At 39.5% G+C, this 27,984-nt stretch overlaps 1 protein-coding gene across 2 annotated transcripts; it reads left to right on the top strand.

The window, feature by feature from the left end:
• Nucleotides 1–14: 14 nt before the first annotated feature.
• On the top strand, nucleotides 15–27,539 carry kif16bb (kinesin family member 16Bb). 2 transcript variants are annotated; one of them, XM_061790711.1, is made up of 19 exons: nucleotides 15–302; nucleotides 370–433; nucleotides 521–622; nucleotides 739–855; nucleotides 2,880–2,977; nucleotides 4,466–4,581; nucleotides 4,690–4,832; nucleotides 5,017–5,185; nucleotides 5,674–5,796; nucleotides 5,889–6,061; nucleotides 6,151–6,216; nucleotides 6,291–6,350; nucleotides 15,831–15,950; nucleotides 16,098–16,149; nucleotides 16,235–16,372; nucleotides 17,518–17,600; nucleotides 19,378–19,457; nucleotides 24,399–24,486; nucleotides 24,900–27,539. In XM_061790711.1, the coding sequence occupies exons 1-19, from the start codon at nucleotides 256–258 to the stop codon at nucleotides 27,099–27,101; spliced, it is 4,041 nt and encodes a 1,346-aa protein (XP_061646695.1). In that variant the 5' UTR covers nucleotides 15–255; the 3' UTR covers nucleotides 27,102–27,539. The 2 variants fall into 2 exon arrangements, with proteins under 2 accessions (XP_061646695.1, XP_061646693.1); XM_061790709.1 differs by having other exon boundaries at nucleotides 18–302; nucleotides 16,232–16,372; nucleotides 24,900–27,538.
• The last annotated feature ends 445 nt before the right edge of the window (nucleotides 27,540–27,984 follow it).

The following is a 27,984-nucleotide window of genomic DNA, read 5'->3' as shown; positions in this document are numbered from 1 at the left end:
AATATACACGAGCTCCCTTTATACTGACACAGCTGAAAGGGTGGTGAAAGGTCTGAGAGTTTATTATTATTATTGGTGGTAAAGAGGAAATATGAGGTGGTAAATGGCGACCTCTGTTGGAGAAGAGGTGCAATGTTCACTAAAAGGCATTGCGATGACAGGTTTCACAGGTGAATTAATTAGCTGCGGATCTTCTTTCATGCATTTTGCCCACACTCTCGATCCACGCGAAAGGTTGCAGCCGTTTTCTCCGTGATGGCTTCAGTACGTGTCGCAGTCCGAGTCCGTCCACTTAACAAAAGGTAAAAAAACAAAAGCAAAACATGACTTTTTGATATTGACTTTCACAAGAGGTTTACTTCTCTACAGAGAAGAGCAGCTATCATCTAAGGTAGTGACTCGTTTGGAAGGAAACACTATGTATTTGTATAAGGTACAGTATTTTCTTAAACAGGAACGCACTGTGAGCCGGATAATGACGTGTTCATGCAAGTAATGGGCGCTCTTGAAATTTCCTCAGCCATCATCGGTTCGGGTGGACGATAAGAACGCAAAGATATTTACTTATGACTTCTCGTATGACTCAACCGACAGAGGTTCCTCAATTGCATCCCAGGAGAAGGTAACTGATAAATTGGGTATTTGTGTATTTTGCTCTACTGTCTGTTTTTGTGCATTAACGAGTCTTCAACATTATTTATCTGCTTAATTTTAAATCTTAAATCATCTGTTTTGTAGATTTTCGATGATCTGGGGATTGATGTCTTAAAAGCTGCATTTGAAGGTTTCAATGCCTGTGTGTTTGCCTATGGCCAAACTGGATCAGGCAAATCTTACACCATGATGGGTCATGCAGTAAGATTTCCTAGCACTGTTACAAAAGTTTAAATTTAAAGTTTAAAGTGTTTCACTCACTCACTCACCACAACATAAGATACACCTGCGCATACAAGAGTTGCATGAGATTCTTGCAAAGATGTTTTGATTACATGAGACAGAGCAGAATAAAGTGAATCAGATAATTTAAATAAACAGCGGGAAAGCGTTCCAGAGGCTGAATGTGAACCCCATGGTGGTCAAACAAGCAGCGAGTAGAAGAGGTAGTTGAAGAGGATTAAATATTCATTGGGTTTATTGGAGGACATCAGTGAGGCACTGAATTGGTTGATAACTTGTTGTGGATGGTCATGAAAGTGAGGAGCAAGCTCTTATTCTGCAATATTTTTCCATCCATTTTCTGAACCGCTTGTACTCATTAGGGTCATGGGTGGGATGGAGCCTGTCTCAGCTAACCACGGCTGGTCAATGTGACATTTAATTAGGAGCCAGTAAAGCTACTGGAGGACAGGTGTAATATGACAAATGAAGTGGGTTCTGGTGATAACAGTTCAGAACTAGTAGGGGTTTTCAATTGTACTACGTGGGTTGGCCAAGGAGAAGGGAGTTAAATTATTAAAGGCTAAAACACTAACTAAGGCTTGGTAAACAACAAAATAATCAGGAAAATTGTCAGCCTGATTTTCCTCATTTTGACCCAAGGCCCAATTTCATCAAGGCTTTTTTTCCCTAAACGATTGTCCTTTGGTGTGGGCTGGCCAATTATGGCCCAAAAGTCATATTCTAGTATTTTGTTTTGGACTGAAAGCCGATTCACAAAACTGTACAAATATCCCAGTATTTTCTCAGTTAGAAAATACTCAAACTCAAATCAAAACATGTCTATAGATGTAACATTATTATTATGAATGAACTGAGTGTGGCCAGAGAGAGTTGCAAGAAAAAGTATATTAACCCTTTGCAATTACCTGGATTTCTGCATAAATTGGTCATACAGTAATAGTCTGCTTAATCTGATACCAAACAATTATTTTTATTGGCCACACCATGTAAACATTCACAGTGCAAATTACTTCTCCAAGAGCTAATCGGAAACAGGAGTTGGCCAATCCAGAGGCCAATCAATGTGATCAGATTGGAGGTGCTATAAATGCACACACACTCAAAAAAAGCACGCACTATCGCACAGCACACACACACCTGTTGAGTTTTCTTGTCTCAAGAAGCATTGCCTGATGTGAACCATTTGTTTGCGTGTTGTGTTCACTTAAAATATGGAAATTTATAAACCTTCGAGTGGTATTGAGTGGTTTGTCCAGTAATGTGACTTGAAAATCAGATCGCATTTTTAAGACCAATTGATGCAGAAATCCAGATAAGTGTGTTGTCAAGGTTAGGATAGTCAGTAATTCTGAGATGGCTTTAATTTAGATTTTTTAAAATTATTTTTCTTTTTTACCAGGGCCGTTTGGGTGCTCTAGGGGTGCCATACGATGAAAAATTAAACAGAACTGTTTAAACCATGGTTCACTTTAAACATGTCATTCACCTGTCCCAATATTATCAGCACTGAGGTGCTTGCGATGCAAAACATTTTATTAGCGCTTATGCAACGTGAACGTAATGCTGACACATTTTTACATTAGAAAGTGACCTAATCAGACATAATCCTTCTCTCTTCATCTGTCTCCGTTTTTCTGCAGCACCGTGTAGCTTTTCCATTTCCCACCTTGCACTCAAATGTAGATTTTACTCTATGAAGGGGTAAATGGATGTCTACCAGGACAGCATCACTGCTCCTTTCAACATGATAATTACATAACATCATTAATGCTCACTATCTATTTCTGTGTAATTAAAACAAGGGAGCAAGTGATTGCTTTAACGCTTCAGTAACTTCGTGCGTGTAGTGTTGTTCCGCTGCCTCTGCTTTTTTCTTCGTCTTTGTCAACTGGAAAACATGAGTGCCACATTAAGACAGTACAACAGTATCGTTACATAGTTTTGACACAGCAACACTTTCTTTTGTTTTAATTTGCCAGGAAGAGAGAGGTTTAATCCCACGGATCTGTGAAGGATTGTGTTCCAAAATATCCGAAAGAAGCACGAGCAGTGCTGTGTCATTTCGTACAGAGGTCAGGTATGTGACCATTTTTTTTGCTGTTGTTTTTAAATCATGAAAACATTGAGCCCAACAAACAATAGATGCAGATTGACAGCATGTTGTTCCAGTGATGCAAAGGCAGAACCGTGGCGTAAATTATATAACCACTCAACATTTTTCTATCCATTTGTCATATTGGATATAGTAATTATACACTTACAGTATGTGCATATATTGTCCCCTCTAGAAAATTAAGTTAGAATCTGCCTCCCGTTAAGACTCTCCTCAGTTGCATTACTAAATGGCCTCTATTTATCCTCCACCAATATGAAGTTAAATATAATATTCTTAGTCAATATCTTACTTTTGTTTGTAACAAAACGATTGCTCCACTTTATACCTTACTACCTGCTGCTAACCATCAGTGCACCTTGCCCTACTTCATGCCACATTTTGTTCACAAAGAAAGTAGGACTTTCATAGCAAGCAATTTCTTCTGTGCCATTTTCACTCCCGATTTGCCAGATCTGCTGAATTGAGGATTGAAGTATCCATACTTTTTTGCTTGGAGTGCATTGCTAACTCCTACGTTGCTTGATTTCAATTCCACACCCGTGTTTTTATTTGTTTGCTGTCAAAGTTTGCTTTTTAGATAATTTTACAATGACTGAACAAATGCTTACATTTGAATGTTTGTCCTGTAGAAGGCTCTTTGCTTCAATTCCCTCATATCCATTGTCAAAAATGATACCATTATTTTTTATTCCTCATAAAAACAAGTGAACTTGCTTCGTGTATTGGCTAAGGAGTAATTTGCTATTAGATGTAAAGCAAGGACACACTTTGAAGTCATCGTTTGGTTCAGTTTAGGAATGATGGGATACGTAACTGGCTTATAAATATGATGGCAGCATTAGTTCTTGCAAACTAAAACTTAAAGTTTGAACTTTTTTGAATGCTCAACATGGAGTATGAATTCTGTTGCATTAATGCTGGAAAATGTCTGTCTTTGCATTGTGATGTTTAAAGCTCTTTCACACTGCACTTCCTGTCTTGTTGCTGACAGTCTTCATTGTGTTGAGCCAAAACTTACATGGCATGTTTTTTTGTGCAAGTGCAACCTGCATAACTTGGGCTTCAACATTCTGTTCATCTTTCATTGTTAGTCTTGTCATACTTTGGACAGTTTCTGATGTCTACTGGGATATATATATTTGAAGAGAATAGTCAACTCTTATCTAAACATAGAATTGCTATTGTGCATATGCTAAACCAATATTAATCTAAACTCTGAAGCAATTAGGATTTACCATAGACAATCCAATGTTACGTGATTCTTACTGTAGAATTGTCATAGCTCAGATCAAGTGATCGGGGTGAACTTTTGGTTCTGGATGAAATATTACATTTTATCGATTCCAGATTCAGTTTCACAAGTGACATTTTTTTGGGCTTGTTGATCGCGTGTGCGGTTACTGTTTGGTTGTAACTATCACTGAAACATTTTTGGATTTTGGACGCTAGCTTTATGGAAATCTACAATGAACGTGTTCATGACCTTCTTAAAAAGAGGACCGTGACCATGGAGACTGGAGGCTTAAGAGTGAGAGAACACCCAAGGGATGGACCATATGTTGAGAGTAAGAGATTTTGTCCCCCCCAGTTCCTTGTATACATCGCTCCCGAGTTGACTTAAAATATAATTTCATTACAAAATATAGATGGTTAAAAACTACTTCTGTGCTTAGATCTGTCCAAGCATTTGGTACACAGCTACAGCAACATGGAACAGTTGATAGCTGCTGGGAACACCAACCGTATCACTGCTAGCACAGGGATGAATGACTCCAGTAGCCGCTCGCATGCCATCTTCACCATCAGCTTCACTCGGGTAAGGTGCAGTCTATACACAAGGAGGCCATGTCTCTTGAGATCTAATTAGCCTGTTTCTCGGTTGGTGTCCCGAACCTTTTCAATAACTTCAAAGGCAAATTTTTTTTTCATCATGACTAGCTTCTTGTTGTCATGCTGCTATGTGCTTGAGTATTCCTCTATGAAGGTTTTCTTTGCCACAGGCGTGGTTTGATTCAGAGTTACCTCACGAGATTCTGAGTAAGATCCACCTGGTTGACCTGGCTGGCAGTGAGAGGACAGACACCACTCGGATTTCAGGCATCAGACTGAAGGAGGGCGCCAACATCAACAAATCCCTTGTCACCCTGGGCACCGTGATCTCAGCTCTGGGTAAATGGCACTCATAGCAGGACTAGATCCTCAACGAGCACTGACGAGTATTATGCCAGTTGGCCCGTTATTGGGAAAAATAACACAGTTAAGCTCCATTATTTGCACCCTAAAGAAATATAGAAGTAAAAGTGAATTTTTATTTGGGGGCTGGATATTTTTTGGTCATTGTTGAAATTACACGTTAAAAAAAAAGGACAAATGTCGCAGTAAGCTTTTTTTATTTATTTATTTATTTTTTAAAATATATATATTGACAGCTCCAGGTCTAAAATTATTCATACTCAATTTCAATACACGTATGGTATGTATGAAAAGTAGTTTCCTAAAACGAATCTGTTTATGACATTTGAGAATCTGACAATTACCGTTGCATAAAGGGTACTGACAATCCTGAGGACTGTTTAGAATTGGCATTCCCTACCCCCGTTTTACATTTTTTTTTTTAATTAATTTTTTAAAATTGTGTGTTTATTGTGATTTTACAGCTGAGCTCAGTGCAGGACAACCCACAACCAAAAAGATGACCTTCATCCCTTACAGAGACTCTGTTCTTACATGGCTCCTTAAAGACAGTCTTGGTGGAAACTCAAAAACTACTATGATTGCAAGTATGTACCCTACAGACAACTCTATGCTTAAACCAGGTAATCTTTTGTTTGATTTATATCGCTCATTTCTCCATGATGACCTTTTCTTATAGCCATTTCTCCAGCTAATGTGAACTACGTGGAGACTCTTAGTACATTGCGTTATGCCAATCGTGCTCGAAACATCATGAACACCCCAACAGTAAATGAAGACAGCAGTGTGAAGTTGATAAGGGATCTACAGTCAGAGATTACCAGGCTCAAAAGGCGACTAGAAACCAAACAGGTCATGTATTGGTCCGCTCATAGAATATTTGCAGATGTTTTTGGAGAGTTCCTTAACATGGGTGTGTCTTTCTGTATGTACTACTACAGCTTTCTCATAAAGAGCCGTCTTCCTCACTGAAAGTAGAAGTGGAGCTGCATCAAAATGAAGAAAAGGTCAGTCTTCTGCTGCTTAATGGAGATTTGGGGAGCTTATGCGTTAACATTTGCAATACTTTCCGTTTCTGCAGGTTTGTACTCTAACCAAAGAGTGGACCTGCAAATGGGCGGAGACTCGAGGTATTCTGCAGGTAACTGTCACTTTCGTCATAATCTTCTTTTTTTTTGTCTGCATTTATTTTAATACATAAACAATTATATTGAGAATTTACATTTGATATGATCAAAGCAGTTGTCCGCTGTACCCTTTCTTCAAGGGAAATTTCCTGAGCCAATTTAATATCTTTGACTCTGGTACACGAGTTAGATGGATATAAAGTTCTAATGGAAGTTTTTTTTTTTTTAGTTTCCTAAGCAATTGGTTTTATTTCTAAATAATTCATTCTTTCATCCTTTTAATACCTACTAGAATACTCGTTTCTTTCTGCCTAGTCGTGATTCACACAGCAGTTTTGATACGTGTGCTTGTAGTGAAATCATCCCACCACTTGGTGTCCCTGCAGCTCCTATAAAAATCCGGAGAGAGAGTGAGAGGGAGAGAGTCAAACCTGGCATGAAATGCAACTTTGCATCTATTAAGATTTAAATGGCACCCAAAAGTCAAGTTGTTGAAATACTCCTCAGGTGAGAGTGCAACAGTGTTTGGAGGTCTGGCAAAGAGAAACCAAGCTGACATGCACTCTGCTACAACCAATATTGCTTTTAAAGGACCTGTGTGGTCTTCATGGTACATATTTCACCAACAAATTCTGTATTTTTTGCTCAAGAAAATGAAACTTGCAGTCATTTACAATAATTCCTTTTCATGTCTTGGTTTGATGTAGAGAGCAGAAGGAGACCAAATTCACTGCATAGCTGGTGTGGAAGAAGGAATGTACTATACTGTAAAATGGCATTAATTAGTTATATTTTATATATTGTGGCTGTCGGGTGGAATCCCCCCATACCATACTATGAAGTGGCGGTATTAACTCATTTTATGTATCGTAGCTGTCGAGTGGAATCCCCTCACCTCCAAAATTACAACTTTTCAGGAAATTAAAAAAAGGACAGCTTGCTTGAGTTTCCAAACACTGGCTTTGTTAAAGTTGGTATACCTTATATTGCTGTCGTGTCATTTGAAAACAGCTACCACCCCCAAATTTATGTTCAATCGACTGGCTAATTTAATATGCTTAAAAAGCAAATTTATTTAGTTACTTAAGACTCAAGAGGATTAAAATACATTGAAAAGAAAAACTTTGAATCACCGAGGGGTGGGGGGGGGACCAAAACCTTTCCATCCATCCATTTTCTTCCGCTTATGAGGTTGGGTTGCGAGGGCAGTAGCTTTAGCAGGGAAGCCCAGATTTCCCTCTCCCCAGCCACTTTATCTAGTTCTTCCGTGGGGATCCCCATGTATTTTTTTCATTTTATTGAACCTTAACCAGGTAATTTCTTTGCAATGCCAACCTGGCTGCAGACAGCAGAGTAAAACAAAGCAAAATGGAAGCAAATACATATACAAACTGTAGAATGTGATATAGTAACAAGTTCAATATTGCATTACATAGCACATGCTGAATAAAAGGTCAATAAAAGGCATGTGAGTGGGTATTCTCTAAAGCTGGACAACTTGCATTGTGAAAAATGTAATTGCCTCAATGCCAAAACATTAGAAAAACTGGTCTTTTCAAATAAATGTATAAATGTAGAATCCTGCAGATGACAATAGATGCGATTGTCAAATTTGTAGTGGAACTGTATAAGGCTTCACGCTCATGTCCCTATTGCATTTTTCAGCTGATAAATCACATCGACGGTCATCTGAAAGCTTCTGTTGCACTATCTATTTAGGTATGTCATCTCAATAAAATAGAATATATTGTAGTTTATGAAATGTACCTGTGTATAATACAACTCCCTACCTCAAAGACTGTCTGCACCCAGGTTGGCATTACCTGGATAAAGGGTTAGGTTTTGAAGACATCAAAAATATTTGAAATAAGATGCAGGAAATCCTCGATTTACGAACGAGTTCCGCTCCTACGCTGGCGATGTAACACGATTTTCCGCGTAAGTCGGATTTCACCGTTAAAGTCGAAATTTACGGCGAAATACTTCTGTTACGGGTATTGTCCCACGTGATTGTGACGGCAAACTCAGTGTGTGTGTGGGCGTGTGCGTCAATGTGTGAGTGAGACGGGACTGCGCATGCGTCATCCGGTGGTACTGCAAAGGAGGAAGGAGTGCGCACCGGTGCGAGTGTGTACAATGGAAAGTGCAGTGACGGCCACCGGGGAAGAGTAGCGATTAGCGGAGGACCCTTTGACATTGAATGTGCAGAGGAGCTAATAAAGCCATTAAAGAAGCAAATCGGTGCTTCATGCCTTTATTGTTGCCGCCACCCAGCTCCGCTGTGCAACGAGAGAAGGGAGTTAACCCCTGCGTCTCCCGACCACGGTCAGGTGACCATAGCAGGAAAGGTTAACACTTCGTATAAAGAAACTAAAATACATTAAAATAAAAAAATAAGATGCTGTACTTACCATTACTGCTGAGAGTGTGAAAAAAGGAGGGCAAAAAAGGCAAAGATACTCCTGCTGCACAAACACAGACAAGCACTATGCACTAGCTAAGCAGAAACACTATGGTGCTGGAGACAAAATGGCGGATTAGGCATCGGCGTCGTAAAGTCGAAACGTCGTAGGTCGAGTGCGTCATAACTCGAGGACGTCCTGTATTGAAAGCTTGAAATACCAGCATTTTTTTTTTTATCCAGTAGATGTCCCTAATGAGCAGCTTAAGCTACCCTGAACTAAGTGTGATGGAAACAAAAAACACTTAGGCCACAGGAACCTTTTGCTACCAGGAACTCAAAGTTCCTAGACTGGTTGGTGGAAAAGCCCCTCATGTAAATTTTGGTGATCGGATGCAGTCTTGTCATATGTGGCATGATGTGGCTACATCTTCTTTGCTCGAGGCATTTCAATGTTTTTTTTGGTTTGTTTGTTTTGTCTTGTTTGTTTTTCCCCCCAACAAGCCTAACATGTTTCACAGTCACTATTTTCACTTTGTAGCTGTAATAATTAAAAAAAAATAAAAAAATCAACTTTCAATATTGGCAACAATTACACTTCAGAATATGTTGAAGTTCAATGAAGAAAAATGTCCTCACCCTCTGCAATCTACGCGTCAGGCTGTGACAGGCTGACATGTCCAAAATGTGGGAAGTCAAAATCTGTCTGAAAATAAAATAATCAGAAAACGAACTGAAATTACTGCTGAGTTTGTTTTGGGGGGATTTTTTTCTGCAGACATAAGTCCAGATCAATGGAATAAGTGCCAATGTTCTCACCATTAACTAGGTCCTTTAAGGGTCTGAGCTTGCAAAACCCTAAGGTTCTAGAAAAAATGCTGTCGTTTCAACGGTTCGCAGTGAATGTTGAACAGTTTTCCTGAGTGTGTGCCTAACATCCCAATTCACACCAAATGTCATCATTTTGGGCCTCATCATAGTTAGCCAAGTAGCCTGTTCCATTATGCATAAACCTGGATCGTGCCTGTCATGAGAAGTACGGGTTGATTTATTGTCCAATAATATAGGCTTGATATCCTTTTGAGTATTTACATGTTGAGCAGGTTTCCTCTACACCTACTATTTCTGAAAATGTCGGAACACGTTATATTCTCGACTGGGATAAACAACTAATTTGGTACATGGGTACGTTTTGGGGTCAGCTCATGTATTTTGTTTCATACATTTAAGTGGACTTTAACAATATCCATGCGTAAATGTCAGTGTATGTTGAGGTTTTAGTATTCTATGCTGTAAGTTGGTTAGCAGGTGACATTTGGGGGCTTGACAACCCCTTACTTAAAACAATGGTCTTGTAACTCATGAGCAGCTGTCACTGCTCCTAATTAAGAAATCTTGGTTGACAAATGGCACTTTAATCTTGTACTGTTGGGCATGAAGTATTCATGAAAGGGCTTTGTCTTCATCTATTTTTGAAGTAAACATTGTCCATTTCACAAAAGAAAATATGCATTATAACGGTTTTCATTCCTGTGGAGACATTGTGGCATCTGAGCAAAAGGCCACTGTACTGTGACCAGAAGGCGCTCCAGTGATGCCAAAAATAGAATCATTTTAACGACTTTTTGGATTTGACATTTGTCTCCCAGTGCATTTGCATTTTGTCTGGGTGAAAAATAACTGGGATTCTGACTTGGAATACTTTTGCAGACAACAGGTGGTGTCGGTGCTTATCTTAGAGAAGCAGAATATCTGAACCACTTGTCAAGGTTTATCCCATTTGTGGAATGTATGGAAAGGTTTTTAGAAACGTTCTACTTCAGTGAGGCGGAGTGATGCTCTATGCAAAAAGCACCATATTTCTGGCACAATTTGCATTTATATTTCATAATTCCATTTGAAATTTGGCACATCCTTGACAAATTTGATTTGAGAACATTTGAAGTAGATTTTTGGCATGTGTTTATATCAGAATGTGGGCCACAATTTTTGTTATAAATTCGGTGTAAAAATGGCGGCACGGTGGACGACTGGTTAGAGCATCAGCCTCACAGTTCTGAGGACCCGGGTTCAATCCCCGGCCCAGACTGTGTGGAGTTTGCATGTTCTCCCCGTGCCTGCGTGGGTTTTCTCCGGGCACTCCGGTTTCCTCCCACATCCCAAAAACATGCATAAATTGGAGACTCTAAATTGCCCGTAGGTGTGACTGTGAGTGCGAATGGTTATCTGTTTGTATGTGCCCTGCGATTGGCTGGCAACCAGTTCAGGGTTTACCCCGCCTCCTGCCCGATGACAGTTGGGATAGGCTCCAGCACGCCCGCGACCCTAGTGAGGATAAGCGGCTCAGAAAATGGATGGATGGATGGATGGATTCGGTGTAAAATGCTAAATGGCAAATTGTGGCCAAGCTGTAGATGATGCATTAAAAACCTATTGTTATGGGTGCTCAGTTCTTTTATTTTTCAGTGAATCAATATTTAGATGTAATGATGCTTTACAAATGTATGCATTTGTCTCTGCTAAAAAAATTCATTGCAAATTTCTAAGCTGGCACCTTGCTCCAAGTCAAGGCTGATCCGTATTAAGAATGATTAGTTGGATGATTTGGAATTCATATTAGTGAACTAGATAGAACTATCAAAGTGCTCAGAAAAAAAAAGATTTACAGATGAGAGTATTTAATGGATGCGCTAAGTGCTCCTTTAGCCAATGCCTTTTCTTTTTTTGTCCTGTTCGGCAGTTAGGTCAAGCATAAAGGAGAATCTGTATCCCTTTTAAGCCGAAACAGTTTTATTGTGCCACAATGGAGTTTTTAAGATGCCCATGTGCTTCTTTGTATTCTGATGGATTTTTATTGAAAATTCAGTCGGTCAACAAAGTTTTAAAGGGGAGTGACGGTAAAAACAAAAGGTAGAGACATTGAGAAAAGAACTAAATATAGGAAGAGAAGACAACAAAAGACAGGACATTAGCTGTAATAAAGATGAAAGTCCTTTAGCCAATGCCAACATTAATTACAGTATGTTTACCTGCTGTCTCAAATGGAAAGCAGATTTTACTCTTCGGTTTTCTGGTCAACATTGCACAAGGACTAACTGAATGACCAGCTGAAATGATTAGCGCTCGCCGCCACATGGTAATGTGAGGAGAATGTAAGAGCTTCTCATCTGTTCCTGATGTCAGAGGAATGTGACAGTGCATTAATCGGCCAGGCTTCTCCCAACTTCTAATGAAGTCTGTGAAGAATCCCTTTTAATTAAGTAACAGGCCCTGGGTCGATACCTCTCCTGCTTCATTAGGGCAGGGGGATTTCTTCAATCTCTCAACTGCAACAGAGTGAGGTGGAGGTTGTGGACACATTTCGTGCCACCGTCCAATCAATTCAAGTAAGTAGTAGGAGTTTATATAGAGAGGTGGATTTGGAGGTCCCGATATGCAAGATTTTCTACTGTGCCTCTTGGGGGGAGGTGCCACTGATAATCCATAGCAATCTGAGGCATTAGTCACTAGTGCTTGGCTATAGACTCTGGCATATTGAACCCCAAAGCCCTGGGAGAGACGTTATAGGCCGTGAACACTTTCCTTTCTCTTTGATTGGCTTAACTCAGGGTACCCTTTGAACCCAGTAGGTCATACCAGGCTAAATGTCTCAGTTCTTGTCAACTGAGTTGGAAATTACTTTCTGAACACTCTCTGTAGCCCCTCAGGTCTTCTCAGGACTGTTTTATCCTAGTCTCAAATTATAGTAATGACATAATTTACACATAATGATTGAATATCCAAGTAGTGTTGCTTAACAAAATGGTGTGATTTGCACTTTCACATCTTATCAGTAACAATTGATGGAGGAACACAAAGAATGTCTGCTTTTGCATTTTATAGTTACAATATACAGTGGATACAATGTCTACACCCCCCCCCCCCCCCTGTTCAAATGCTGTTTTTTGTAATATAAAAAGAGACCAAGATATAGGTTGTTGTGACCAACAGTCGTAACTGACCTATAGTTAGGAAAAATATATTTTCATAGCTGGGGATGCGGCTGTGTTCAGAATTAACCAATCAGATTTAAACATGTTAAATGTGAGTCGGCACACAACTGCTACCTACTTACTGTAACTTACCCTGACATTTCCCCTGCTTCTTAGTAGCCTAAAGGGTTTGTGTTAAAACTATTTGGAACTTGAAAATTTCCTTCCACCTTGACTAAGGCCCCAGTTGGAGCTGAAGAAAAACAGCCACAAAGCAGGATGATACCACCACCATGCTTCACTGTGGGTATGGTGTTCTTTTGGTGAAGCCCATTATTTGTAACAAACATAACTTCATTGGCCCACTTTGTAGGATAAGGCTTACGTCTTGTCACTCTACTGCATAGCCGAGACATGCAAAGATGTCTCTGAAGTCCATGGCTTGTGCTGTCAGATGGTACTGCAAATATGTCGGGAAAAGCCTACTAGAACAGATGAACCTCATTGGGTTTTAATCACGGACACTTCAAATGGTCGCGAGTCTGTGCTGACTTCCATTTAATATTAATTTGAATGTGATTGGTTAATTCTGAAAACAGCCACACCCCCAGATATACTGTAAGCACATTTATGCAACCACATTGTCGTTTGTTTTTACTTCCCTTCTTTGAAATATATTTTTCAATGAAGTTGTACTGGTTACAGTGTCATATTAAGGGAGGAAAATTATTTGAACTGGAGATCCTGATTGTATGCACCAGCAGGATGTTGGATTTAACAATAAATAATCAACACACGCAGCAAGTTTCAGAGGTCAAACAAATACCGCAGCTTTATGCTACCCCTTTTTGAAATTTGACAAACGGGTATAAATAAATTAACTATAAAGGCCCACTTGGCTTTATCAGACCAACTTTTGACACAGCCAAAATATTTACATACACAATTATTTTCTCACACCTCAGATACTGTGCCACCCCATGGTCACAGGCAAGTGGACCTGACCAAATATTTAGAGAGACAAGATCACACCATTGTCTTGAAAGATCTAAATATGTTAAGCTTTAACTACAGTACATCTGCAAACTTCAATCTTATCAGAATCAGAATCATCTTTATTTGCCAAGTATGTCCAAAACACACAAGGAATTTGTCTTCGGTAGTTGGAGCCGCTCTAGTAAAACAGACAGTCAATTTACAGAACACTTTGGAGACATAAAGACATTGACAAAAAACAACAACAAACAACAATTGTGCAAAAAGATGCAGAGTCCTCTAGCACTTAGAGCAGTTCGAATGGCTAATATCGCAATAGTCCGGTGCAATAACCATTGTGCAAAGGGCACTGAGACTTCAAGGAGTGTATGCGGTTTAAAGTGACGAGTAGTGCGATAATCTGGGACAATGGTTGTGCAAATGTTACAGATACTCCTCAATCAGTGTGCAAATGGAGCAGATGCTACTCTGGCATGAGTGGCCACTATATGCAAATAGTGCAGCACGGCGAGACAACTACAGTGAGTGCAGGGGTAATACATAATTGGCCCCACAGAAATGTGACAACGAACTCAAGTCAAAAAATTGCCAGCTTGTTGTAATGTTAGCTGTTTAAGAAGTTGATTGCAAGAGGGAAGAAGCTGTTGGAATGTCTACTAGTTCTAGTTTGCATTGATCGGTAGCGCCTACCTGAGGGAAGGAGCTGGAAGAGCTGGTGACCGGGGTGGGGAGGGTCCGAGAGGATTTTGCACGCCCTTGTCTTAGTTCTGGCAGCGTGCAAGTCCTCAAGGGTGGGTAGGGGGGTACCGACAATCCTTTCAGCAGTTTTTATTGTCCGTTGCAGTCGGAGTTTGTCCTTTTTTGTAGCAGCACCAAACCAGACTGTGATGGAAGAACACAGGACTGATTCGATGACCGCTGTGTAGAACTGTCTCAGCAACTCCGGTGGCAGGCCGTGCTTTCTTATATAGAAGCACTTATCTGGCCAGGCTCCCACAGTTCTCTGTGACATGGTACAACCTTTACAGGCCAGTGGTATGTCTACTAGAAATGCAGCTGCAGGGAACTTTAAAATATCCTATAGAAAAACCTCCTTTGGCCAGACATCTTTTACAGTTCGGGGAGCAAAGACATGGAATGAGCTGCCCACTGACCTAAAAGAAATACAATATCCTAAAGTTTTAAAATCTAAACTGACAAAATGGTTAACTGTTAATCAGGCCTGTACTGACACACGGGTAGAATGTGGTGGGGGGGATAGTGCATGTCTCTCGTTTTGTTTAAAAACATTTATACCTGTACTCCTTAATGTGACTGTTTCAAATGTTTTTTTTAATCACACTTTCAAAGCCCGTCTAGGGACATTAATTTGAAATTAGCATTAGCTATAAATACTGTGATGCTTTCGATTGATGCTATTCAATTGTCTTGTAACATCTGTTCCTATTCAAATGGCACACAATGGCGAAAAACGTGCCTGTGACTGTTTGTCTGTGAGGTTAATTTAAGATTAAAAGCTGACCTGTGGTGTACGTTCCTTTTTGTTTTTAACTTGTTGCTTCATTAAAAATGTGTAATTATTTAACTATTTCTCCAAATTGTACAAATTAATTTGCAAGTTTGGAGGATCCACCGTGTGTCTGGCTTGTTTTACTTTTTATATAGACGCATTCATAATGTGAAATAAGTTTGGCATGCTGATGTGCATGCTTGGGAACGTTAATAGTGACATACAGCCTTGATGGTTATGCATCATTGGTGGCAATGATGCATTTTAAACTGTGTGTGTGTGCGCGGGTGCGTGCGTGTGTGTGGCTGGTGCCACTACGTTTAGTTTTTTTCACTTGGCGAACACAATGTACCGTTTGACTCTCGCCATGGTAATCTAAATGATTTATTGCGTCGCTCTCTGTCAGCCACTCGACTGCTTCATAGCAACACATGGCCGAAACTCTGCTATTCGGCTTGGCCTTCAGGCAAGGAAGAGCAGTCATAAAGAATTTAGTTTTCTGCTGGTTGTCATTGTCTGTCAGCTTTTTTTTTTTTTCTTTATTATTGTGCCATTTCAGCTACAGTTTATCGATACGGTCTCTGTCCTTCTCAGGATAATCTTTTGTGTCCCACAGGAGGAGGTGGTGGCTTTGAAGAAGCAAGGGAGTGCAGTGGTTTTGGACTGCCAGTTTCCCCATCTGATAGGCATTGATGAAGACTTGCTCCGCACTGGCATCGTTCTATATTATTTGAAAGTGAATGTAACATTTTATGTGAACCTAACTCTCATTCAGTCTGCATTTTCTATTTATTAATACCAGCCAAAGTCAGCTGCTCTTTATACCTGCAGCAGAACAAAATGTACACCTTACATATTGCCTCATGATTAATCACCACTGTAGGAAGGCAGAACCATGATACACACTAACAAAGCATCTCACGGTTTAGATACTGGTGAGTCATGGTTACTAAATTGTATTGTTGCATAATCCATTTGATTTACTAAACGGCATTTTTCTCATGTTTTTGTTTCTAGTAGAGGATAGTAAGCCTGGGCTTGGCGATGTACAATGTGTGTTTGAGAATCAAGCTGGGACTGTGACTCTCATCCCTCAGGAGGGTGCAATGTGTTCAGTCAATGGCACTGTGGTAACTCATCCCTGTCAGATGACTCAGGGTAAGCTTGCTTCATATCTCTCAGAGAAAGAAATTAAAGGAATGAGCTTGTTCCCATATTTAGCTAAGCTTATGAAATCAATGTTGTCCTTGGCTCTTGCAGCATCCTGTTTGGCATGAGGGCATTCTAAATACAGCTTTTCACAAAACAGTTTCTCTTAAACATTTCGAAGGGTGAGAGGCTGACAAAGCTGTTTTCCTTAATTGGCAGATCAAGTTGATAGGGCCCACAGGCTTGAAGTGGGAGCGAAGCATTACTCTTTCAAAGGGCAGAGTCAAACAGTGGTGAGACTCCCAAACTCTCTTGTCCAAACAGGCACTGCTTGCTGTGGCTTGGAGCCTTCCGTCTTAATGCCTCCTCTTCATCAGGGCCCGGCTTTTTGTGATAACAACTCAACTGTGCAGCATAGCCTTGTGTTAGCCTTCTTTTAAAACCATTTCAGCTTTTCCCATATCCCCTTTACAAACAGCCGTATCTGAAGGTATTTTCTTGAACAAATGTTAATTTTCTGTCCAACAGCAGCCGGAATTGAGCAGAGGCTGTCCTCACAGGTGCTTTTGTCACTTGTCTAAGTAATTTTATAGTTGCAAGATTAGAACTTGCTGGAGCCAGGCGACAAGGCGGAGATTGCACGGCGAAGCCTCAAGAAAATCTCTGGCTGTGATTGCATGAATTTGAGCCTGATATATAACCCCTATATGTCACTTGAATTCTATCGCTTTTTGAGGATTACCAAGCCTTTCTCAACCATTCTTTTTGGTAGACCATCACATGGTTTAAGTTACTGCCATTCATGTTGGAAATTACCTTCTTTGTAGCAAGTCATTCCCTTTTGCTCATTTGAGGAAATGTAGGCCATCTGCCATTTTATGCCAGCAACTTTTTAGTGAAGACACTTCACTGCGTTAAAACATTGACAGGAACGTTTCTATCGGCCAAGTCTGTGCTTCTTAGTAACTTTTCATGAATTGTGGATAATGTTCTGGCACTACACCATTACTCTTGGCGGCAAATCTTGTGAAGAGCCTCAAATCTTTAATTGCTGCACCTGTCTTAGTAGGGCTTGCATTATTTATTCCAAATACTTTGAGCTTGCAGGTAGATGGATAATTTGCCACTCTGTTTGCCCCCCCCTTTCCGTTCAGGTGCCATCATACACCTTGGGAGAAGAACCATATTACGCTTTAACCACCCCACTGAAGCTGCCTACCTCAGAGAGAAACAGCAGGTGAAGGCAGAGCCCAAATGCATACTGTATGTCTCTCTAGTCTGTTTGCTAAACATCTTTCAATAACTTCAACTTAATTACTGTTTTGGCAAATCTTTTTCTTACAGAATAAGTAAGGGAGCAATCTTTTCTTTGTGGGTTTTTGTTCCAAAAAAGAAAAATCTTTTTAAAGAGAGGAAAAGGTACAAGTCGTCGAGTTGTTACCCCTTACTGAAGCGCAAGCACATATGTTATATATATATATATATATATATATATATATAGATAGAGAGAGAGAAAAGAGATACCCCGCTCTCATTTCCACAATATTCTCACACAATTATCTATCCTCTGGATTGGTGTTCAGTTATGAATCCCACTTCTGACACCAACTGTTTTGGCAAATCTTTTTCTGACAGAATAAATAAGGAGGCAATCTTGTCTTTATGGGTTTTATTACAAGAAAGAGGTACAAGACGTTATGAGTTGTTACCCCTTACTGAAGCGCAAGCAAAGAATCACCTTCGTTGTACAGGAGAGATGAAGAAAAGGAAAGAAATACACCCCTCTCATTACCACAACATTCTCACTCAATTATCTTTATCCAGCTACACTCAAACTTATCTTTATGGGAATGGGTAGATGCAGGTGATGAGAGAGGAAGAGAAAGTAGTAGTCAAAAAATGGTACTGTGCTGACTCAGCGCTATGGAACAATAAAACGTGAGTTATATAAAACTAATACTTGGTATATATGAAACATACATTTTCCAAATCATTACTTAGTTGCCTCCACCTGATCCAATATAGAAGTCTTGCTATTTTTCCCCTTCCTATTGTTCAAATGTGTAGATAATTATGAATGTGTTCAACATGACACTTCAGTGATTGTGCAAATTTAAATGATTTGAAATCAAAGGATACTAAAAATATAAATGTATTGATATTCTGATATTTGTTCTCTACTGTTGACTTTCGAATTTGTGCAACATTTGGCAAGGCTCATGTTAATAATGGTGCTGCAGACACCTATCAAGGTCTATGTAATGGCTAAGATATATCATCAGTCAAAATATACATCATTATGAAGCAGTACATAGTTTGATTAATTTTCATTTAGTTTTCAAATTTTCCTGCGAAGCACACCTTATGTGTGAAATGTTGTGCTGGTTGACAAATCCACTAAAAGCTTGTGCCGTACTCGGATGGTGAAGTTCTACGTAAGTATATACTCATAAATGTCAATACACTAATTTGGAACATTTATACAGTTTAGATCAGTGGTTCGCAAATGTTTCCTGGGACCTGCATTTTCCTATTGTTGCCAAGTTGAAGTTGCCAACTTTCGTAGAAGTTAAGGACAAAAAATCATTACATCAATATTACAAGGAATAAAATGTATATTGTGTACAGCACTACTGTGCATTAATGTATATTTAAGAGTTTAAAAGGTGTTTGAGTATAGGAAGCTTTTATAAGAGTATGGGGAGGTTCATACAGCCGTTTTTTTAATTTACATTTTATTTAAAATGTATAAATAAAAAAAAGTGGCCGCTACTTTGCAGGTTTGGTCGGGAACCTAATCCCTGCGATAAACTAGGGATTACTGTATATTATTAGTTTCAAATGAATTTGCTGTACGCCAGAAGCTTATTGCTTGCCATGATGTCCACCTGCCAAAGTGTGAGCTGCGTTTGTATTTATTTAAACGAATGGCTAGAGAACAGGTACTGTATATATGAAACCTTTCGTAATTGAATTATTTTCATTCTAGTCTCGTCTCATTCCATTCTCTGCAGAGTGCACTGATATCGATGATCACCTTGTTGCCAAAATCAAGATCTCACAATTTGTCCAAGATGACATTTGGCACTCCAAGGTAAGACTTGAGGCAGATGCATACAAAACCTGTAATTCCATTGCGAAAGGTCCAGTTACACCTGGTTCACATCTCTGTAGCTTTCTGCACAGAATGTGTCATCAAAGCCATAAATCATGGTACCATTTCTCTGAGAAGTGGGGAAAATGTAAATGGATTTGCCAGCCTGAAATACTTAAAGCTGTGCCAGTGTAAATCACAGCTGGTTGAGACAGCTGAGGGACTGTCCCAGGTTGGCTTCTGTAGTGAACCGCCGTGTCCCTTGTTTTTAAAAAAAAGTATCGTTCTTCACTTGTAATTCACCTCCTGACATGACATAATAGATGTGCAGAGAAACAATGTTTGTCAGTAGTACTTGTATTCTCATATTGGTATTGTCTATAGCTTACAAAGTACAGTCCAAATGCCCTGTGGTTTTGGAGGAGGGCACACTTGGGAAGATAGCATGATGTTGTAGAGGAGCATTTGTTCCTGGAACATATTTACAGCATCTTATTTATTTGTTGTTTTAAGATTGTTGCAGATGGAAGACCTATTTCTTCATTATAGCCTGATGGAAGCTGCTTCTCTTCTGCAAATTATACTGTATGCTCTGGAACTCACAACCTCATCTTGGCATTGAAAGCAATTTAGCTTGATCATGAATTTCTATTAAACTACAGTGACAAATTGTCTTCCCCACTAGTAGCTATATTGAAGAAGTTAGAGTGGGGCCCAAGTTTTAATTCCTTAAACAGATAAGGTGATTTCGCTAGACTCCCCTCCAAAAGTATCACAACAGTGTAGTATTAGACATCCGACAGGTCGACCAAGGAAAACGACAGTAGTTGATGACAGAAACATTTTTAATAACTATATAGAAAGACTGTAAAACTGTTATCAACAACCTCAGGATGGCGGTGACAGTTTCACAATCTACTGTTCCCAGAAGACTTAACAAAAGTACAGACAACAGCAGAAGAGGCAACCATTCAGGAGAGAGAAGAATAGAAAAGCCAGGCAGGAATTTGCTGAAAATTACAAAAAGAAACTTAACATCATAATAAAATGGTTTTATGGTGTGAAGAGAGAAAGATTAACCTTTTACCAAGGTGATGTAAAGGCAAATGTTTGGAGAAAGAAAGACTCTGCTGATGATCCCAAACGTGCAAGCCTCAAAGAACTGCCTCTTTCGAGGGGGTGGTCTTGCCTCATGAAAATAAGAAACTGCAGAATGATGCCCCGATGAATAGAGATGTCAGTTTCAGTTAACAAAAAGTGTGAATTGTGATCGTTTGCTCCACTTTCTGCTTCTCAAGGTCTGCTTAGTACTGATTGCTATTGTTTTGGTTCTGCTGCTGTGATCCTGCTGCTCTGATTCTGCTGTTTTTTCTTTTTTAATATGGATAAAAGAAATGTGTAATTGTTTGGCATATCTCCAGACAGATTTTTTATTCCCCACCCCTGTAAACTGCAATTAAGAAAAAATGTCGACACCGTTGCTCTACTTTAAGAATTCAGTATCTACTAATTCAGTCACTGTACATTACCTGATATTTCATCATTGTTGAAATACATATTGAAAATTCAAACCCAACAGTGTCATGGTTTCCCTTATTTTTAATGTGTAGACTGTTTTGGCAACGATATTATGATTCCTTTAGTCTTTATTTCAGACCCAGGGGCAACCGTATCATAGTGTAAAAAAAAAACTATTTAAAAAAAAAAAAAAAAAAAAAAAAACCCCAGACTATTATTTTTCTAAAACCAACAATACTAATAAAGAAATAACAGCAGCAACAACAACAAAACTGTTCGATGTCCAACATAAAAATGTTCGCCAGTGGTTCAACTGTCTGGAATAAAATCTGACAGAATTGTGTAAAGGGTTAACAAGAGGATTAAGTAATTTCGGACCCAGATGACCTACACATACAGATGGCAGCAGATTTCTGTCAAGAATGTCTCTTTAGATTTGCCCATTCATCTTCAATAATGTAAGTCAGTTTACCAGTACCATTTGCTGAAAAAGAAGCCACACCCATCATGTTCCCACCTCCGAACTTCACTGTTGGTATGGTGCTTTTAGGGTGATGTGCAGTGCCATTTCTCCAACAAACGTGGTGTGCATTATGGCATCCAAACTGGTCAAGTTCTCTCTCATCCGACCAGACGATATTCTCCCTGTATTCAACTGGTTTGTCCAAATGTTGTTCAACAAACTTTAAACGAGCTTTGATGTTTTATTTTATTTTTTATTTTTTTCTCTCTCTTCTCTCCCTCTTTCCCCCACCAATGGGGTCTTGAGTGGTGAGCGTGCATACAGGCCATGGCGGCGGAGTACATTACTCACAGTTTTCCTTGTGACAACAGTACCTGCTAATTAGTTTTTAAGCTCTCCACAGGTGGTCATTGGCTCTTGGACAACTCTTCTGATTATTCTTTGGACTCCTGTCAGAAATCTTGCGAGGAGCTACTGATCGAAGCAAATTTATGGTGGTATGATTGGCTTTCCACATACATATTATGGCCCAAACCGTGCTCACTGGAACATTCAGAATCTTAGATATGCGCCTGTAACCAATGCAATCGTTATGTTTTGCAACAATTAGTTTGCGATGGTCTTGAGACAGCACTCTGCTCTTACCCATCATGAGATGCCTTGACTCACACTTTGGCAATGAGACATTTTTGTAGGCCATCAATTAGGACTGAACCAGCTGATATTCATTTGCACTGACAAGGGGCTGGATTGACTTTTGATTGATAGATTTTAGGTGTTTTATTGGCTTTTCATGCCTTTCTGCACCTCCCTTCGTGTTCAATCCTTTTTCCCTTTGTCATTTCGCATTATTACAACTTATTTTTTTATTTTATTTGTTCTACTTTGTATGTATGCATTACCTGGGTTGTTCCCAACATCTGGTGAAATTTTTGCCAATAGAACCTTTGGAAATATATTTAGTGAGAAAAATGGTGACGTGTTAAATGCTTATTTCAGCTGCTATAAATCTATACATCAGATTGTGTAGCAGCAGAGCAGGTACCCCATCTGGTTTATACTGGAGCTTCTCGAGGTTCTCAGTAGCAGCCTCATGCTGTCATGTCACTGAGTTTTCGTACGCTTCCTTGCTTCTCACAGGTGGGCAGTATACAGAGATGTACAATATGCTGTAAAGAGTGAGATCTTCACTAATACGGAGCACATGCTAAACTTATGACTTAAGCGTACAGTTTCTGCCGCTGCTTATAGATGTTCTTGTCATCAGACGGGTCATTTGGAATATGACCCAAATCATCTGTATAGATGTTAAAAAGAAAAGGAGACATTATTCCACCCTGACTAAGACCACTGGACCCATGAAAGAGAACAGATGTCATAATCCGCTACTCAACTCATTGTTTGATGAGAGTACCAATAAACCAAGATTCTAATTAAACCAGGGACCAAGTTTTGTCAATTTTAAAAATAATTTGTGATTAATACGATCGAATGCTTTAGAAGCATCATTGAAGCAGATGAACGTTGTAGAGTTTTGCCGATTGTATTTATCGAAAATCTCCTTTAGTGCAAATATACATAAATCAGTGCTGTTTGCGTTAAAACCAAATTGATTAGCAGGACATACCTCTCAATTCTCCACAATAGTGCTGTCTCCAGCACTTTAGACAGAATGCTGGCAAAGGCTATTGGCCTGTAGTTAGCAGAGCTGTTCTGCATTGCCGCTTTAACTTTGAATTCAATAGATTACTTGTTTGAGTTCCTGAAACTTTGATTCTCGAATAGTATAGTCGCTGTCTGTAAAACTTTTTACTCTACTTATTTCTACTTTGGCTTCTTTGACTATATTGGCATAACAAGCAATTAAGTTATTTGTGAAAATACCAATGACTGCTTAGCCCTGAGCTTTTAGCTTGCAACATGGCCCATCTCAATACATGAGGCGGAAAAGGGCTATGATCATGAGTCAGTGCATGGTCCTGTGCTTTTATCTTCTCTGTGGCTGTTTGTACAGCGTAAAATGGATTGTGTATCAGATTTGCAGTCAGACCGAGGCAGCACAGCCCTGGTCAAGACCAGTATAAACTACTGATGGCGGAGCTCTTCAACTTTAATAATGAACAATAATTATCCTCTCAATATCCATCTGTATGCTTGGACTTTTTTTACTCTATTCTTGAAATGGTCTTTGTAGCTTAATGTACCATAAATTATCTTGCTGACAGTTTTATTTATTCTTCACACTTTAAGTAACCATATGATTCCAACACTAGACTTTAAGGATTTCTCTGTGGTATGATTCTGAGGACAGTACAGCAAATTTGATTGATGGGTATGCGAGTGGAGTGGGATTTTCTTCCCGCCGTCATTTATACAAGTTTTGTTTTATCACAGGGACTGAACTTCTGACCACAATTTCTCTGAAGGTTGTGCTTTTTTAAAATTGTTCTTTTCAGTAATCAAATTTTGAATTTGATCAACCAATTTGCTTGTCGTTCCACAGTGAAAACACCTGATTGTGATTGATCTGATTTGTAGATATCTGTGCCAGACTGAAGGACATTCATTCATGTTGACATCAATGACAACATACTGCAGCACACAGAGCTCAGCCACTTTTTTTGTATGTGTGGTTTCTCCTCCACCACTGGAGTGCTGCATATTATATTTAAATCTCATATCAACATGCGCACATTCTTTTTAATTTCACAGTGAGTCGGGTTGCTCTGATTTTATCCAACCATTTGGTGCTTTTCACAAACTAAGCCTGATTTTTGTAAAGGGGAGTCTAGGGTTGTTGCAACCATATCTTGAGCCTTTTGATTAGTCTCTATTTTGACACGAAAACACATTTGATTGTAAAAATGAAAGTTCATTGCAGCATGCGTAGTCAAATATTGTTGGATTGTGTATTTGTGCCCTCATTTTCTGTTCTGATCTTTAACTATGCCTGTTTTTAGTGAGGTTGATCTACTTACTTCAACTGTGGGGTCCAAACTCGTGACCTGCTCTTCTACCTTTGCGGCAGCAGATGATTTCACAACGACTGTAAGTATATGTATTTATTTCTACAACTACAGCAGTTACACACTATATTAAGATAGAAGAAACACATTTTGTGAGATACGAAAATACACTTCAGTGTGTCTTTAGTGTTGAGGATAACACCAACTCTCTCGGTGGGCCCCATACAGAGCCATGAAATTATTTTTCTCTTGGTTTGCTCTAATATCTACGTTTACACCGTATTACACTCTCCCACAGTTTTTCAAAGGAAATGACACATTGGGGAAAAAAATGCAAAAAGGGCACCTTTAAGATTTATTTTTAGTATTTCAAGGTACATTTGTTTTATGTATTCAAAAGAAATTGTATACCTTGTAAGCAACTGATTGTAGTTGGCATATAGAAAAATGAAACCACTGTTTTCTCTTTTTATCCACCGACACAATATAAACTAGGCAGTGCCTGGAAAAGTTCCTGTCCGTCACATTAGTTCCAAGTTGGATGGAAGCACACAACAGAATGGGGTAAGCACCAGGAGTGACCTGGAGCAGGAGATAGTTCTGTGTCATAAATCACGGCCAGAGCTGTCGTCGGAGCACCCTTGGAGGAAAGCTGAGAATGCAGCTGAAGTATCAAGTTATACAAGAGCCAAGGTGTGGTCTAGGGATGCCAGCCTCCAGCAGACAAGTGTCCTGGGCCCAGGTGATGAATGTGTCATGAAGCCAGAGGGGAATGCTAACGAGATCCAAGGTATTGTGGCTCATTGCTGCAATGGGAGACCTGGCTCTGGTGGGAGCTCATTAGGCAACATGTCCCACCTTCAGCATACAGGGGGAACTAGTTTCATGCCTGTCCCCGCACAGACAAACACTCCTCAGTTTAAGGAATATTCTTCTTGCAGTCCCGGATCCAGCTGTCGATATGAGGAAACAATCTTAACGGGACAGTTGAGCTGTGGAGACAAAAATGATTGTGGATCTTTTGATGGGTCTGTAACACAGGCCAAAGTCTGTGTAGGGTCTGCAGTTCAAAGCTCAAGACTGAGTGCATTGGTCAACAGAGTGAGTTGGATTGTCAAAGATGCTCGGCATTTCCTTTGGAGCTCATCCACATTAATGCAGCGCTTTGAAGAGGAAAGAAAAACACATTTTATGTCCCACTGGTCCAATCATCTAATTTCTCTAGTCAGGGAAAGCAAGGTCATGTCTGTAATTGATAGCCAAGTCCTCTCCCTAGTAAAAGGGAGTTGTGTCTTTTCATGTTTCAAGAGTAGCGGCATTTACCTATATTCAGTGGTCAAAGAATTACCACTCATACAACAGGTCCAAATGGAGATAATGGAACACCTTTGGGCCAATGAGCCTACTATGAATATTCAGGATTACAATGATCAATTTGCTACACCAATCCCAGTCATGTCCCAGACAAAGAATATCATTCCAGCAGATTGGAACCTAGATGGCCTTTATGAGCAAGAAATAGTTGATGTTGATTTAATACAAGAATACGAAACAAGTGCTGAGATGTTAGCAATGAATGACACGATTATCCTTACACCCAGAGAAAAGACTATGGCATTAGATAACTCTTCCACTGTGCAAAGAAATGTGATTAAAAGTTTTTGTCTGTCATTGATAGATTTTCCTGCTGCCCTTGTGAGCCTACAAAATCTCTCATTGCAGCACCTAAGAACATCGATACAGTCAGTCCTATCCAGCACAGTGCTGGTTTCTCAAAAGATTGTAGCGCTCTTTTGGCTAAATGTAGCTACATTTAGCCAACCTGAACCCTGTCCTGCTCTACTGGTCCTCTTCGAAGCAGGTCTTTATACATTGACTGTAGAATCTGGGCAGCTTGTATTATACCACCAGCTCCCCTTCTTGCATTTGAAGGAGTTCCAGATAAGCTTTTCAGGCCATGGCTTGCGTTTGATGGGAACTACACAGGAAAGCATCTTGGGTCTGTACACTCACAGCGAGAAGCTTACCCAAGAGGTCTGTTGTGCAATACTAGGAATCATGTTGCCTGGTGACAGCAGAGTCTCTCAGCACCCACTATTTAATGGTGACTGGAAGAGAGTCGGGAACAAATTGTCATTGGACTCACAGATTTCTGTACCTGACCTTCAGTTGGATGCTGGTCTGAGGGTGTGCTGCCAGTTTCAGAGGAGTCTTGCAGATCTGGTTTATCTTCTTTATTGCAACATGGAAGAAGGAACATCAGTTACACTTGGAGAGCTGCAGCTCTTAATGTACACAAGTGTAAAGGTCTGCCTAAGCTCCAGTAGCTGCACTGAAACGGTGACCCAACTGTTACTTACTGATACACACATTGGTCTGGTGCAGGAAGATGTTGTCTTTTATCCGACCCCACGCTCAGTCACCATACAGCCCTGCCATTACCAATTCCGCAACTTGACTCTTCGTCAGCGTGCTGACGTACGCTGCATGGTGGTACATGATGAAGACAAGTGCAGAAGGTTCACAATGGATCTAATCTTTGCCAGTATGAAGGCCAGAAGTCACCCTGAAAGTGTGAAAGTAGCCACACCGCCTGCACTTGCTTCTAATTCATCTCCACGTGCAGAGGTGTGGAAATTAACTTTCAGTTGCTCCACTGAGGCGGCATGCCTGATTAGTTATTTGTCAGATGTCTGAACAACAACTGACAGACACTAATGAGCTGCTCAGCTTGAAGACATGGAGAATTAGCAACCAGAGCAAAGGACTGTGAATACTACACCCAATTTTGTCTGATTTATTCTTTCCATTGACGTTTTATATAACATGCCTCTACCTTGTAAAATTGTAAAGCCCTAACTTTGTTCTTCCATCAGTTTTACCTACCACCTACTTGCTTGTTTTATCAGATTACAAAATTATCAAATACGTGGCTGTTCCAGTTACATTATTTTGATGATTATTGTATTATTAATTTTAAGGATTTTAGTCATTTGAAATTCCTGTTGTTGTGGTTATGTGCTTGTCAAGTTGTTTTTGATACTGAATGTTTTATTTAAAATGTTTCTGTGAATTTATAAATAAAGGTAACACCAAAGCTTTTGTGGACTCTATGGAGTTTATGATAACCCAATAAAATGTCTAAATCATTCAGCCAAAAAATTTGACTGCTTTCTCCATCTTTATCCCTTTCAATTTGAGATTCTTTGTCACACTCTAACTTAAAACCCTTCAGGATTGTTCCTGTATCATTATTTTGTTTAAACTTAGTTAACCATTTGTTAGACTTTTTTTAAATTTACCTCAAATCTTGAGGGACACTAATATTAGTTTCCACATGTCTTGAAGTGGAAATATGATTTAAAAAAAAAAAAAAAAAAAAAAAAACTGACTTCAATGGCCTCTTTATACAAAGCTGGGTATCCGGAGTATCTGCCCACTCAAGTAACTTTATATTTAACCAGATTCTTAATGATATAAATCCAAACAGGTCATCTACCATTGAGTCTGATATCACATAATACATTTACATTTTGTGAAATAGTTTTAAAAATATCCTTTTGGCATGCCAGGTTATGTT

Source organism: Phyllopteryx taeniolatus, chromosome 11 (assembly GCF_024500385.1).
Source record: "Phyllopteryx taeniolatus isolate TA_2022b chromosome 11, UOR_Ptae_1.2, whole genome shotgun sequence".
Taxonomy (NCBI): domain Eukaryota; kingdom Metazoa; phylum Chordata; class Actinopteri; order Syngnathiformes; family Syngnathidae; genus Phyllopteryx; species Phyllopteryx taeniolatus.
Note: the sequence above shows the minus strand (reverse complement) of the source record. Positions and strands in the feature narration are given on the sequence as shown.